General features: G+C 37.2%; 1 protein-coding gene across 8 annotated transcripts in view; it reads left to right on the top strand.

Annotated features, from left to right (window-relative positions):
- The window catches only part of RPGR (retinitis pigmentosa GTPase regulator), a 50,099-nt gene that overhangs the window by 35,750 nt on the left and 488 nt on the right, over positions 1-13,861 (top strand). For 4 of the 8 annotated variants that reach the window (XM_051811660.1, XM_051811666.1, XM_051811665.1 and 1 more), the window contains exon 14: positions 149-13,638. In XM_051811660.1, coding sequence (XP_051667620.1) covers positions 149-2,914 — 2,766 coding nt within the window. In that variant the 3' untranslated portion in view covers positions 2,915-13,638. Of the gene's footprint in view, positions 1-148; positions 13,639-13,861 lie in introns of those variants that run through there. The other 4 variants (XM_051811662.1, XM_051811661.1, XM_051811663.1 and 1 more) reach the window with 4 other exon arrangements.

Here is a 13,861-nt window from a genome sequence, read left to right as displayed (position 1 = left end):
TCTACTTTTTATGCTATCTTTTAATCCCTTCTCACAAATTGTTTCTTTTCTTGTTCAGATGCTTTTCTAACCTTTTTCTTTTGCTGTCATTTGTCTTTAATGCTTTTTTTTTCTTTCTTTTTAATTTTCTGCTTCTCGTGTGGAATAGAAGAACAATAAAAATGTGAAACTGAAAAGAGATGGTAAGGGTGGGCTGAAAAATAAGGATTCTGATTTCACAAAGGAGGTCTCAAAATTAGACTCTGGCTCTTTACAAAAACAGTCCTCACTTTCAGAGTCACCAGGACAAGATTTAGAAAAGAGTAGTGCCTTTGTAGGGAAGTCTGTGGCCAAAAAAAACCCAACAAAAGCTAAACCTGAGCATACACAAAGTGTTAGTACTTTGAAGAGGGGTGTTCAACAAATGACTAGGGACAAAAGCAGATTAGTGAAAAGGCAAGAAGAATATGTGGAAAATCCTGAATTTTTCAGAGAGGATGTAACTTATAATCTTCCAACTGAAAATCAAATTCTGTCTGAAAAACCAAATTCTTCCAATAAAAAATCAAAAGCTGTTAAATCTAAGCAATCACTGAAAATAGAGGTACTTCCTTCTGCATCCAGGGATCACCCCCAGACTGATGATTCCTTAGTTGTAGAAAAATACAATCTCGTTCAAAAGCAAGAAAGTCGAGAAGCAATAAAAAGTCAAAACAAAATAAAGGATGTGGCTGAAAAATCTGAGAAGTGTGAAAGAATGCACGTCAAAGGAGAAGAAAGTAGTGCAGAGAAGACAGAGAAGATAGGGTTTAAAATATCTGTGACTATGTCATCGTCTTCAACTGAGGAAAGTAGTTATGATCTTGAAAAGTATGTGCTTAAGCGTAGGAAAAAAGAAGAGGACTACAGTGAAGGCAGAGACATCCAGAGGGCAAGGAGAACAGTAGAAAACGTGGAAGATTTGGACTTAGAAAAAGAAGACAGTGAGATTGAGGAGATGCAAATTAGAAACAATGAGAAAGAATGTGTAGAAGAGACTGATTTAAAAAGCCAGAATGAGGAAGAAACAAACTCTGATGCTAAATCTGATGAAGATGGGCAATTAGAAATTAAGAATGGGGAGGATTCTGATCAAGAGCAGGAGGGTGAAGGCAGTGGAAAGGGTGAAAGTGAAAAAGAAAAGTTAGATGAAACAATTGACAGTGAAGGTAAACTAGGGGAGGAAGAAGAAGACAGTGAGTATGAGAAAGGTAGAGATGAAGTTTCAGTAGAAAAAGATAAAGATGAGGAGGAAAAAGATAATGAGGAAGAACATGAAGGAGAGGAGTCACAGGCTGAGAGAGACAGTGAGAATGAGAGTGCAGAGGAGATAGAAGAGGTTAATCAGGAAGATGGAAAAGATCAGGGAGATGAGCAAGGCAGGTTGATGAAGGAAGAAGAAATGCTGAGTGAGGGAGAAAAGGAGGATATGGAGAAGTATGCAAAAGAGGAAGGCACTGAAAAAGAAAAGGAGGAACAGGTTAAAAGTGAGGGAAGAAATGAGAGTGAGGAAGGAGGTGAACATAGAGAGGGGGAGGAAGAAAAAGAGACAGAGGGAGAAGAGGAAGGAGAAGATGAGAAGGAAGATGAAGAAGAAAATGAAGAAAGGGAGAAAGAAAAAGACAAAGAAGGTGAAGAGAAGGAATTAAGAGAACCATTGGCAGGGAAGGAAGAAGATGTATCTGAAGAAGAACAGGAAGAAGAAGATATGAGGACTAAGAAGGTGGAGGAGGATGGAGTGGAAGAAGGAGAAGAGGGAGAGGGGGATGATGAAGTGGAACAGGAAAGAAAAGATGAGGAGAAAGAAGGAACAGAGGCAGAAGCAGAAGGGGAGGAGGATGGAGTGGAAGAAGGTGAAGAAGGGGAGGATGAAGTTGAAGAGGAAAGAAAAGATGAGGAGAAAAAAGAAGGAACAGAGGCAGAAGCAGAAGGGGAGGAGGATGGAGTGGAAGAAGGAGAAGAAGGGGAGGATGAAGGGGAAAGAAAAGATGAGGAGAAAAAAGAAGGAACAGAGGCAGAAGCAGAAGGGGAGGAGGATGGAGTGGAAGAAGGAGAAGAAGGGGAGGATGAAGTTGAAGAGGAAGGAAAAGATGAGGAGAAAAAAGAAGGAACAGGGCTAGAAGCAGAAGGGGAGGAGGGTGGAGAAAGTGAAAAGGAAGAAGAGGGGGGAAATGAAGAAGAGGAAGAAGGGATAGAAGAAGATGGGGGAGTGGGGGAGGAAAAAGAAGAGGGAGTTGAAGAAGATGAGGGAGAAGAGGCAGTGGAAGAAGAAGAGGGAGATGAGGAAGAAGAGGGAGAAGAGGAAGAAGAGGGAGAAGAGGCAGTGGAAGAAGAGGGAGATGAGGAAGAAGAGGGAGAAGAGGCAGTGGAAGAAGAGGGAGATGAGGAAGAAGAGGGAGAAGAGGCAGTGGAAGAAGAAGAGGGAGATGAGGAAGAAGAGGAGGATGAGGAAGAAGGAGTGGAAGAAGAAGAAGAGGAAGAGGAGGGAGAAGAGGGAGTGCAGGAAGAAGAAGAAGAAGAGGAAGAAGAAGAAGAAGAAGAAGAGGAAGGAGAAGGGGAAGAGGAAGAGGGAGAAGAAGAAGGGGAAGAGGGAGAAGAAGAGGGAGAGGGGGAAGAAGAAGAAGAGGAGGAAAGGGATGTAGGAGAGGAGGAAGAGGATGAGGGAGAGGAGGAAGAAGAAGAGGAAGAGGAAAAAGCAAAAGATAAAAGAAAAAATTATCATAATAAGCTTCCACAAAAGAAAAGCAAATCCAGGAAGTCAGAAAAGACAGAAAGTACTGCTTTACCAAACAGCTCTAAACAAACCATGAAGTCCAAACAGCGTGTAGCAAATGGTTTACATAATTCAGAACAATTTTGGAACAATGTGCTACCTCATTATTTAACACTAAAGTAGAATAGACTACTGGACATGCATTTTAAGCCTCTTCAGGAAACTTTGGAATGATGGCAGGTTGATTTTTATTACTTAAAAAAACTTCTAATGTAGTCAAAATACATTATCATGCATTTAAGTGCCAATTTCTCAAAAAAGACTGAAGAAAATGTTTAGATTTGGGAAGCTTTTATAAGAGAAATCATAAGTTGTTGATATAGTCATTTTTACAATCAGATTTATCATGTATGACACAGATTTAAAAAATAATTGCTGAGGAGGTAAACTGTGTTTGCTTCTTAATTAAATTGTAATGTTGTGTTGCCAACATGAATTATACATTGCAACAGTGTAATCTTCTTTGCCTTTGAATCAGCAATACATCAATATTAGTTGCAGGACAGCTTACTTGTTACTGTGCCTTATATGAAAGGCGTGTCGGTAAATTAGCAAATATACATATTTTTAAATTTTACTGTCAGTCCATATTCATTCCCCCTACTTTTCTTCTGTTCATACATTGGTAAAATGTTTAAGTACTCAGCATCAATTAAAGAAAAGATAAGTTGCCAAATTTTGGGTCAGTTGATGAGAGGTAAATGGAAATGCAGGCCTGGGTAAGTGATGGCCTGGCGTTTTTCAAAGGCCTTAAGGTTGTCTTTTTGTTTTGGTGTTTGGCACACAATTATGTGCAAATGCACAAGTCTCAGAATCTGGCCTAGCTTAAGTTAGAGTCAGAATGTATCTGTTCAGGGATAATTTTTAGCTTTCACCCTTGGTGAAAAGAATTTGAAAATACACTTGTAAACTTTTTTTACTTGTTTATACTGTGCAGTACACAGAAGATTCTATATCTGCCTACAAAACACTGCATTACATTAGTCATCTAACTAAGGTTCTCAGGAAGGGGAATATATTCTGTTGCTGTGTGAAGCATATATATGTTTTCGGTATCTGAGCCAAAGCTTCTCCTCATTGGAGGAGATCTGTGCTTTTCCCTTCTAAAAAATCACATCTGTGATCTCTCAAAAGAGGTAGAGCTAGAAGCCAGATGGAATAGTAAAGAAAGTGGCAAGAAAGTCTGAATTCTTTTTGGAAAAGACAAGGTTAATACTTCTGGAGTTTCCTTAAAATACACAAACAAGTCTTGCAAGTTATTTTTGTAAGATATTGCATTACTGTTTCAACTACTGGGGGCTGAACTGGCAAATGAAGAGATAGGGACTTGTCATATAGCACTGTTACTTAAATTCTATGCTAATGGGTGGTCTGGGACATTTTTGTAAACAGAACTCAGTATTGACATTCATTTTCTAGCAAGATAGTTACTTAAATCCTATTTGAAAATGAGAACAGGAGAAGAAAGGAATCAAAATGTCATTCAATAAAAATGTTAATGGAATCAACACTTATGTTGGGATTATGAAACATTTTTAATACTGTTTTGTAAGATACTGGCATTAAACTATCTTTGATACAATGTCTCCAGAATTCATTTTCTAAAAAGCCTGTAGCAGATTAGTAGTTTGCCAGTAGATTGTAGTCTAGTTTGATCCTTCCTGCCCTACTCACCCCTTCCATATACTGCATTTGAAGGTAAGATCACTTTGGTCATGTGCCATGCCTAACTACAATGAAAAGTTAATCCAGTGACTGTATTTTGTCCCTGTGAAATGTGTTTCAAGCTTTGGAATTCTCTGGAACACATTGCCTTGACATCAGCATGTGTCTTTGAAACAAGGTAAGTATCTTCATAGTCTGATAGAGTGCAATATTTTAACAGCTAAAGGCACTTCCCAAGAAAACAGCTCTAACAACAGAACCCTCAGAAGTGCTGCTTTGTCACTGAACTCCTGTGAAAATACTTCCTTCTGAAACTAAGTGAAGCTATGATGTGTTATTTTGTCCTTCTTGGGAAAGATTAGGATGTCACTGTGATCAAACTTTGAGTAATATTGAGAAGTATTTTTATAGGCCTAAAACTGGGTTTCTTGGATATGACATCTACATCTTTGTGATTCTAGAATTCATCTTTGGAAGAAAACTGTGCTGTGAAAAAAGTCTGTTATTTCTTGTTAAAAGTATTTCATAGGGAGTGGGAGAAAAAGGTGAGAGCATTTTAAAGCAAGTGGTTTCCAATTCCACACAGAAATGGCTCTTCATACGCTGTTTGGCTGTAGCTTTTAATCTTAATTCTTAGGCAAATGGAGACCACTTGTTGTTCCTCTCTTACCATGTGCTGATAGCATAAAGCTTTCTGAGAGTGAAGGGAAGCCAGCTCATGGGCATCTCCTCTTCTTTGTTTTGTCTGGATGAAAATTCATTGATTTGAGAACTAATTTTATGTAGTTTTGTGGATCATTCCTGTGGTGGGGGAAAAGCAGAGCATTACTCCAGCACTTCTAAGGGTTTTCCACTGGATCGTTACATAAATTGTACATTGTGCCAACGTTTCTGGGCTTTGATGGGACTTTGGAACTCCATTAGCATAACGGGTGGAATTTTATTTAGTTTGACTCATACTGGTTTATAAAGTTTGTTACTTGTGGTTTTGTGAAAATTCAGTATGTCCTTGGTATTTATTATGGCATACAGAAAGATTTATGTGCAGCACTGAAGCAACATGGCAGAAATGCTCCTGAACTAGTTTTTAGTAGAGAAAAGAAAATCCTGCAATAGAGAGAGAAAACAAGAGACAACTGCTCAGACATCTTTATTTCTACCAGTGGCTACTGGTGAATGCCTAGGAAAAAAATATTAGAATAGCACAAACAAGTAGTGTTACTTCTCCTGTGTAATTATTCAAATAGTACATTTGAATGTATCAAATACATTCAATATACTAATATACATTCAGTATAATCAAATACCAAATACATTCTGTATAATCAATAATTTGTGGTTCAGTAGGTATAAGTATTGTATTTAACAACCATTTGCCTTCCATGAATTTCTTTCAATTGACTTTTAATCCATTTAGCATCCGGAACATATTTTGGAAAATATTTATTACATTTCTTTATACATTGTTTGAAGAAGTAACATTTTTTTTTTTATTTGAATCCATCTTTTGGTACTTTCATTTAATGTCTTTGTGTTCTTGTATTCTTAGAAAAAAAATCCCAAACATTTTTTCCTCTTCATGATTTATTCCCTAATGATTGTCACATGGAAAAACTGTTCAGGTCTGTGGTTTAAGTCAAATAAAGAATTAGTGATTTATTGATTTATTAATTACAGTTAATCAGCAATCAACCAGCTACACGTTCAGTTCAAGAGCAGCAATACAGCAGTGACAGCAACATTAGACATCCAAAAAATGTTAATAAGCAACCAATAATTTCTAGGCACTCCTCTGCTGCTCATCTCAGAACTTTTAATCCCCCTGCACACTTTCACAGACTTGTTCACAGAATTACATGTGCATATACTACCTTTTACAGCAGGCATGGATTACAAGCACCTCTGGCACTTTTAGTGGGGCAGGGTGCAAGTCTGCTCCTGCCTCACAGCTCTTGTTAGAGGTGAGGGTGCTCTAGGTGACTTTGGAATATGCTGTAGCTCAGCTCTTCTCTTATGCTTGCAAAATTTCAGCAGGTAAGTTTTTCCATTATATCTGAAAATATCAAACCATTTATTCAGATAGTAGTTCTCTTTGCATAATTGATGCTGAATAACAAAAATGTCTTTCCCCAAGCTACAGAAAATGTCTGGGTTTCATTCACTATTTTTTGTTCCAGTTTCTTATCTGAATAGATACATGGATATTTTTTAAAATGGGGCCTTTCAGAATCATGCAAAAAAGAACATCTAGTTTTTGTTTTCATTGCTTTTAGGGTTTTTTCCCCTAGTTTTTATTATCTTTAAGTAATAAAACCTAGGGGGAAATAAAACCTAATACCTTTTTAAGATAAAATTTCTCCCAACATGATAATACCTTCTAGATCTTACCTCTCAAATAACATTATGGGAAGCAGAATCAAACTCAGAAATAACAGGATCTTCAGATCTGTAAAAAGGTAAAAAAAAGGGCAACTAATACCTAATCACAGAATTCAAAAAACTGAGAGTGTTTAGTACCATGGCATTCTGTGAGCAACTGGGCAAATACTTTGCTCACACAAAAGGCAAACCAATAGTTTTTGTCCTCAGTGAAGTTCCAAGTGTGTTCATGGTCTGAAGTCACTCACTGAGCTGTCATATTTTCATACACTTCTTCATATGTTTTAATGGAGAGAGGAGAAGTTAACTTTTGCATATTGAAAGGATTTTGGAGAGATAGCTTTGGCATAAGAAAATTGCACTGCTGAGAGCAACAGAGGCTTTATTTTTCTATTGCCAGAAGAAGAAGCAAGTACAGTTAATCACTGTCTTTTTTCTAAGAATTTATGAGAGTGCCCCTTGCTTTTTTGCTTGGCAACCTCATGCTATAATAATTTAAACAAATATTAATACCATTATCTCAAAGCCCCATACTTAGTTACAAAAATATTTATTGTCAGGGCCCTGAAATGTCAACTTTAAAGATATTTACCATTCTGCCTTTCACATTTTTCATATTTTTCCATCATTGAAAAATCAGAAATTACTCTTTCTGAGCTGGATTGCAGAACAATCTTCTGGAACATCCTAGGTTCAATGTTATGGGTTTAGAGCTTTGTAATTTGTCATGACTACTACACCTTTCACACAGAGTTGCATTTGTGGTTTCTGTGAAATAGAAAGTATTTGTGATGTCATATGGAGAGTGTGAGAGAGAGCTAAAGAATGGTAGCTCTAAGCAGAATTTTATATTAAATAAATACTTTATCTGTGCCTATTCCTTTAAGGATATAGATCACAGTAGTATTAAAGAGTAATGTTTCAAATTCCGTGTACCCATGTTAGCAAAAGAGCCTGTGCTGTGCTGTTCGACTGAAAAGTGAACAATAATGACCAACCTAATAACAGTTTGGGATTGTGAACCACCCTGGCAGAGGCTGGCTTTCTTACTGGAAGTATAAAATACTTTACTTTCATTCTCTCCAGCATCTATCCAAGGCACAAAGCTACATTCATAATTAGAAACACAGCAGCAGAACTGCTGCAAAATTTAATCTCCTTTACTAGGCACTTCATTGTCATCTGTGAGGAGAAAAAGAACAAAGTGAACCTGAATGTGTCCTACATCCAGCCATGCTTTAAAAACAGCCTTCCTGTGGCTGGGGAAGAACTCCCACAAGTGCTGGCATGGTGTGGAAAACAATTGCATGGCGAAGGTGGTGGGACTTGCATTACCAAGTTGGGTGTGCCTTGAAAAATCTACAAGGTGAGAACGGGCTTAAAGGTTAGTGATGGTTGTGTAGGATTTACTACTTTTACATCAGAGTATTTTGAAGGGAGGGCTCTCCCCTTAGAAGTCCAGTCTTGCAGGCTGTAGAGGTTTTGGCAGTGAACCATGGGACAACCCTTTGAGGAATGTACAGAGTCAAAGAATCTTAAAGAACCTTCCTGCCTGCTCTGGTGTTTTGGTGAAAATTTGCTTTTACCATTATTTTTATCCAAGCACTGAGTAATAATCAGCATGATTAAGGCAGGATTTGAATGGAAAGTACAGGATTTTGGAGAGACTCGCAGTACTCTAACCTATGTGCACAATAAAAGCAGAAAGAAGTGACTGTCCTTATTCACTTGTGAATACGTGGAAGCTGCATGACAAACTCCAGACACCAAAACTTTTTCTATAAGGATTTAGAAAATATGCACAATATGCATCCCATTGTGGGCTAATATTCCCAAGTAATTTTTTTTCTCCATGTCTGTTAGCATTAAGAATTCATTTTTTGCAGGATAGTGTCTTCCAGAGACACAAAAATTTTTTCAGATAACATCAACATGTTCTAATTTGCAGTTGCTCATTATATTTCATCTGTTTGGCTTAAGTACCCAGGAGTTATTTTGGTATGCTATTTCTGAGTAAGTGAATATTAGAGGGTATTTATGTTACTGTGTAAAATAGCTCATAAGAGATTATACTTGATGTAAACAGTCTCCAACTTGTTTTATGGCTTTCAGAAAACACCTTAAAAATTCTTTCTAGTTCTGTAGAATGTTTTTTTTTCCTTTTTGCCATGGAAATTTATATTATTTGTTTGTTCTCCAAATAAAGAAAACTTTCATGAGGAGGTAACAGTTTTGTATATGGAAGCTGCAGTATATCTGAGCTATTTCAGATGTTGATTTATTTTGGGGAATAAACAAAAAATTCATTCTGAGTTGCTGGGGAAAGAGAATCCTTTAGGCAACTCTTTTTAAATTTGTAGTGAATAGTCAAAATCTGACACAAAGCTGAAAGTACAAATACTTTTTCAGAATAAAGTTTTACATTAAAATTTTATACATTGATAAGTAGTTATTTTTACTCAAACAAGAATGCAGAAATATGTCTTTCCCCAAGTACACCTATAGCAGCAAGCTGGCAAGCTACAGAATAATTGCACCAAGGCAAACTGAAATAATCTTTAGGATAATGCCCTCAAAAAATTACTTTCTGCTACTCTGAAATAAATATCTATGTGCGGTCTCAGAATGACAGCTAAAGTCTTGATTAATAAGTGTGATCAGATTACTTCTCTTAATGCAAAGTGTGTGCACTGCCAGCCTGTGACAAAAGTGCACAAATGGAAACTTGTGGAAACTTGTAGGTCCTTGTATTTGGCATTTAGTAAATAAAATATGTTGCATAGCAAAGTATTGGCAGAAAAAAGCTTAGTAAAACAAAAATGGAAAATTAGTCTGTCCAATCAGTTTCTGCAATGCTGTTTACAGCTTTGTATACACTTTTTTATTCCATTTTTCTCAGAATGACACCATCCTGTTGAAGGGCACTATTGTGATAATTGATCATCACATGTCCAGCATAATCATTGTATCACTATGTGGGCATCTACTACTTTGATATGTTTTTTTCCATCATATTTACAAGAAGGTATAACTATCTTAAAAATTCAGTTTTTTGTCGACATTTAGCAATGGAAACTCCTGCCTGACATAAAACTGATTTGCAGTTGTTTCACTGCACTATGTGCCTGAAATTACAAGTTCAGTGTTGTATTAGTATTCCAGGATACTTACAGAACAGCAGCATTAAGGGGCTGATATAAGTATGAGGTAATCCATGTCAAGTGCTCTTGACATAGAATTGTACAATTAGGAAACCAGTATAACTGAGTTGAAGTCTAGTTATGGTGCAAGGCTCAGCTCTTCACCCAAAATTCTTTTAAGTGTATTTAGCTGAGCTATTTGTCTCCTTGACAATGTGTAAGGAAAGCCTAGTTTGGCTTGTTGACTACCTCCCTTGTTCTTCACAGAAAGAGTGATTGGGCATTGGAATGGGCTGCCCAGGGAGGTTGTGGAGTCACTGTCCCTGGAGGTGTTTAAGGAAAGACTGGACATGGCACTCAGTGCCATTGTCTGGTTTACACAGTGGTGTTCGGTCACAGGTTGGACTCAATGATCTCAGAGGTCTTTTCCAACCTAATTGATTTCTGTGATTCTGTGTTTCCTTTTTGTAATTGGAAGGATAAGCTGTTAAATCTCTCATTTGAGTACTTATGTCTTTGAATTTTTGTTAGTCATTAAACTGGACAGCTTTATTTAGTCATCCTGAAATTGAAAGATAATTCTCTGAGGTTTAGAGAAACTGAGCTAATAACTTTTCAGTATAAATACCTACAAAATGAAAGCCCACTTCAAATGCCTGATGCCAAATGGTTAGCACTATGTGGATTTTAAGGTATTAAGCTTTCACTGTAACTGCTGGGTAAGAAACTGCAAGGTATTTATCTTAGCTTTGCTAAGAGTTTTGTCAGGTAGTATTTCCAGTCAGTTCACATCAGACACCTTGACATCATGGTCAGTATCAAGAAAATGTTACATGCCTACCTGTCCATATATCTCCAATCCACAAAGGGTAAACTGAGTTGTTTGGGAGTTTTTTTCTCTCTCATCTTCATGTAAGATCATGGTTAACACTGTTACTTTCAATGCTGTTTTAGTAAAATATTAACCTAGCACATTTTCCCAGCATGGACAATTCAGAAGTGACACTGATGTGCACTAGGTTTATGGAGAGCAAAATGAGAGGTAGCATAGGATATGATTCCTCTACCTATTCCTCTATTCAGTCCTGCATCAAAGCAGAAAGATAGTCCGAGAAATGTATTTTGTAGTTGTCTTTACTAGTGCTCTACAAGGGGAGCATTGTTCAGTCCCTTATGAAGCATTATGCCAATTGACCAACCTCATTAGACACAACACCCATCTACTAAGAGTCTTCTACTTCACAGGGAAACTCCTACTTGGTATTTATATCATTCAGTTGTAGTATAGACATGTTAGAGGGCCATGGCATTTAATGTTTTTTTTGGCATTTATAGGTAATGGGCTGGGCAGGTCATCGGAAAAATCTGTTCCTTAAATGATTAAAAACTCAGCTAAGCAATTCCTGGTTTATGGCTTCTTAGCAGAACACCCCCAAGGAAGAAACATGTAGCTACCTACCTCATTCTTAACTCTTTTTATTAATCTTCTGTCTGGATTTTTAACAGTTTCCAAGGCAACTAAAAACAGAAACATCTTTGTAAACCAGAGCTTTCCAGAACTCTCCATTTCAAGTGGTACACAAATTAATTACAGCTTTCTCTTCATCACTGAGTTTTTACCAGATTTTTAAAAAATCTCATCAGTGGCTTTGAGATTTTCTTCCCTAGAAATATAAGGTGGTGGTGGCAAACATTATTTTGACTTCTTGAGGAGACATGGAAAGATACTATAAGCCCTCCCTTCTGAAATGCTAATTATGAGCAGCTTGTCTGCCAGAGCTCAGTTTCCACAAATGATGCAGGAGGGATCCACAAAGAAATAGTTACAGCACTGTAGAGAAACCCAGTTTGCAGCTGTCATTTGAGCAAGGTCTACCATGAGACACGTCTTCAGTCTTCAGTGAGACTGTCTTTTAGCCGGAACATGACACCAGGGGAGGCAACGATAGGGAAGAGAGTGAAATTTTTTTCCCTCTCTCCTGTAGACATAAGAACATATTTTTATAGAGTATTCTGAGAAGAAGTGTCATTATTCTGTATAAATCTGCCCAAAGAAAAGCCAGCTGCAGCCACTTTAGCAAAAGACAGTTATACCCACTAAGGCAATACTTTTGCCAAAACCAGGGCAAGGAAGATTATTCATCCCCTAAAGCCTGGAAAAAGCAAATTCATCCTTAAGAATGTCTTGTTATGAAGGTCTGGATTTACAGGAAAACCAGAATAAAGGCATGCAAAAAATTAAGCAAAGAAGACAGTTATACAAAATTCTGTATATGTGTTAAGTTGATATTTTCTAGGCTGTTGTTCTGCTGTACTGAGGTACTAGAGGTACAAAATGTTTAAAGCTGTTTCATAGTACCGACCACTGTTTTGCCCTTGAAGAAACTGGAACCTCAAGCTGAAATGAAAACAGTTTGAAATATGTCGCTTGTATGTTCTTTACTACTTTTTACTTTCTGTGTGTGACCTTGGCCAAGTCAACTTCCCTCTGTCTCAACTTCAGAAGTAAAACTGTTGAAGGTATTCTTAGAACACCTTTTTATGAAAAAGGAATTTAGAGTGGAATAAGAAAACAAACTCCCTAATGCATGATGAAGAGAATAATGTAGAGATTTTATACATCTATATAATATATGCATGTAACATATATACATGATACATATATATATATACATATATATATGCCTTAGTTAGCAGCCTCAGATTTTTCAGATATTCTTTTTAATGATCAGGTGATTAATATTTTAAAATAAAAACATATCTGTATTATGACATTCTCATATAATTCATCACCACTGGTAAAAACTCTCGTAAACATGCCTGTAAATGGGCAAGCAGAAGTGGCAGTAATAAAACTGTGCTTTAAATTATGATTCAAAATGGGCTATTTTAGGAGTTGAACAGATGAGGTGACAGCCAGAGACACCTGTGGCAAGCTGCAAATGCAGTAAATGGAAATGGGGTCAGTCTGTGAAGCTGCTCAGTTAAACAATAGTAGGTGTCTTCTTTGGAGTACAAGGAGTGTCGCTCACTTTCACCATTTTTTGGGGGGGATGAGGAGCGTGGCTCAGTTACCAAAACAAATTCATCTAGTGTGATGTTAGGTGGTGTAGGCTGTGAGCTGGGGTCCAGAATAATGCAGGTCTCCATAAATCACATGTAAGGGTGTCTCAGATTCCTGGGATGTCAGAGTGGTGCTTAGCAAAGGAGTTCCACCAAAGAGCTCTGTGCTCCAACCTCTAGAAACATTAATTCGTGGTCTCCTCCTGACCAGGAAGTTACCTTCTGATGACCATGAAAACAGTCATTGTGGAGATAACAGGCAAAAGATCAAAGAAGTAAGAGAGAATAAGGAAAACATTGACAACAGATAGGAGACAACATTTGGACTCAGGTATACAAAGGTGTTCAATATAAGACCCATTTCTCCACCACACTTCCAAAAGACTGTGCAGATACTTCCCACCAGTCACCATCGTGACACAGGCTGTGGTGGAACAGAAGTATTCCTCTTTTTCTGGACGTTCTGATGTACTGATAAATCTTCACTGGATTGACTTCAGAAGTCCGTCTTGGACTTGGTTTAGGCCCTTGTATTTCTGCAATGAGAAGGAGAATGTTTCTGTTTCAAATATTGTATTTCATGCTGTTGTAAATACATAATGGCATGGTAATGACAGTCTGAATGGAGTAAGAAGGATATAATTGATTCTTTACAAACTTTTACAAAAATAACATTTGAATCTTTTAAAATTTATTTTATAATACCCTTGGCTAATTTATTTTATTATATTGAAGTTTTATTGTAGGCTGAAACTAACTTAAATTCAAGTTATCATGTCTGTATTGAATCACATGAATCAAAACGTATCTGTATTTATCAACT

Source organism: Manacus candei, unplaced genomic scaffold, assembly GCF_025592945.1.
Source record: "Manacus candei isolate 608988 ecotype Guabito, Panama unplaced genomic scaffold, ASM2559294v1 h1tg000083l, whole genome shotgun sequence".
In the NCBI taxonomy this organism is placed as follows: domain Eukaryota; kingdom Metazoa; phylum Chordata; class Aves; order Passeriformes; family Pipridae; genus Manacus; species Manacus candei.
The sequence above is the reverse complement of the archived record's forward strand: the minus strand, read 5'-3'. Positions and strand labels throughout refer to the sequence as shown.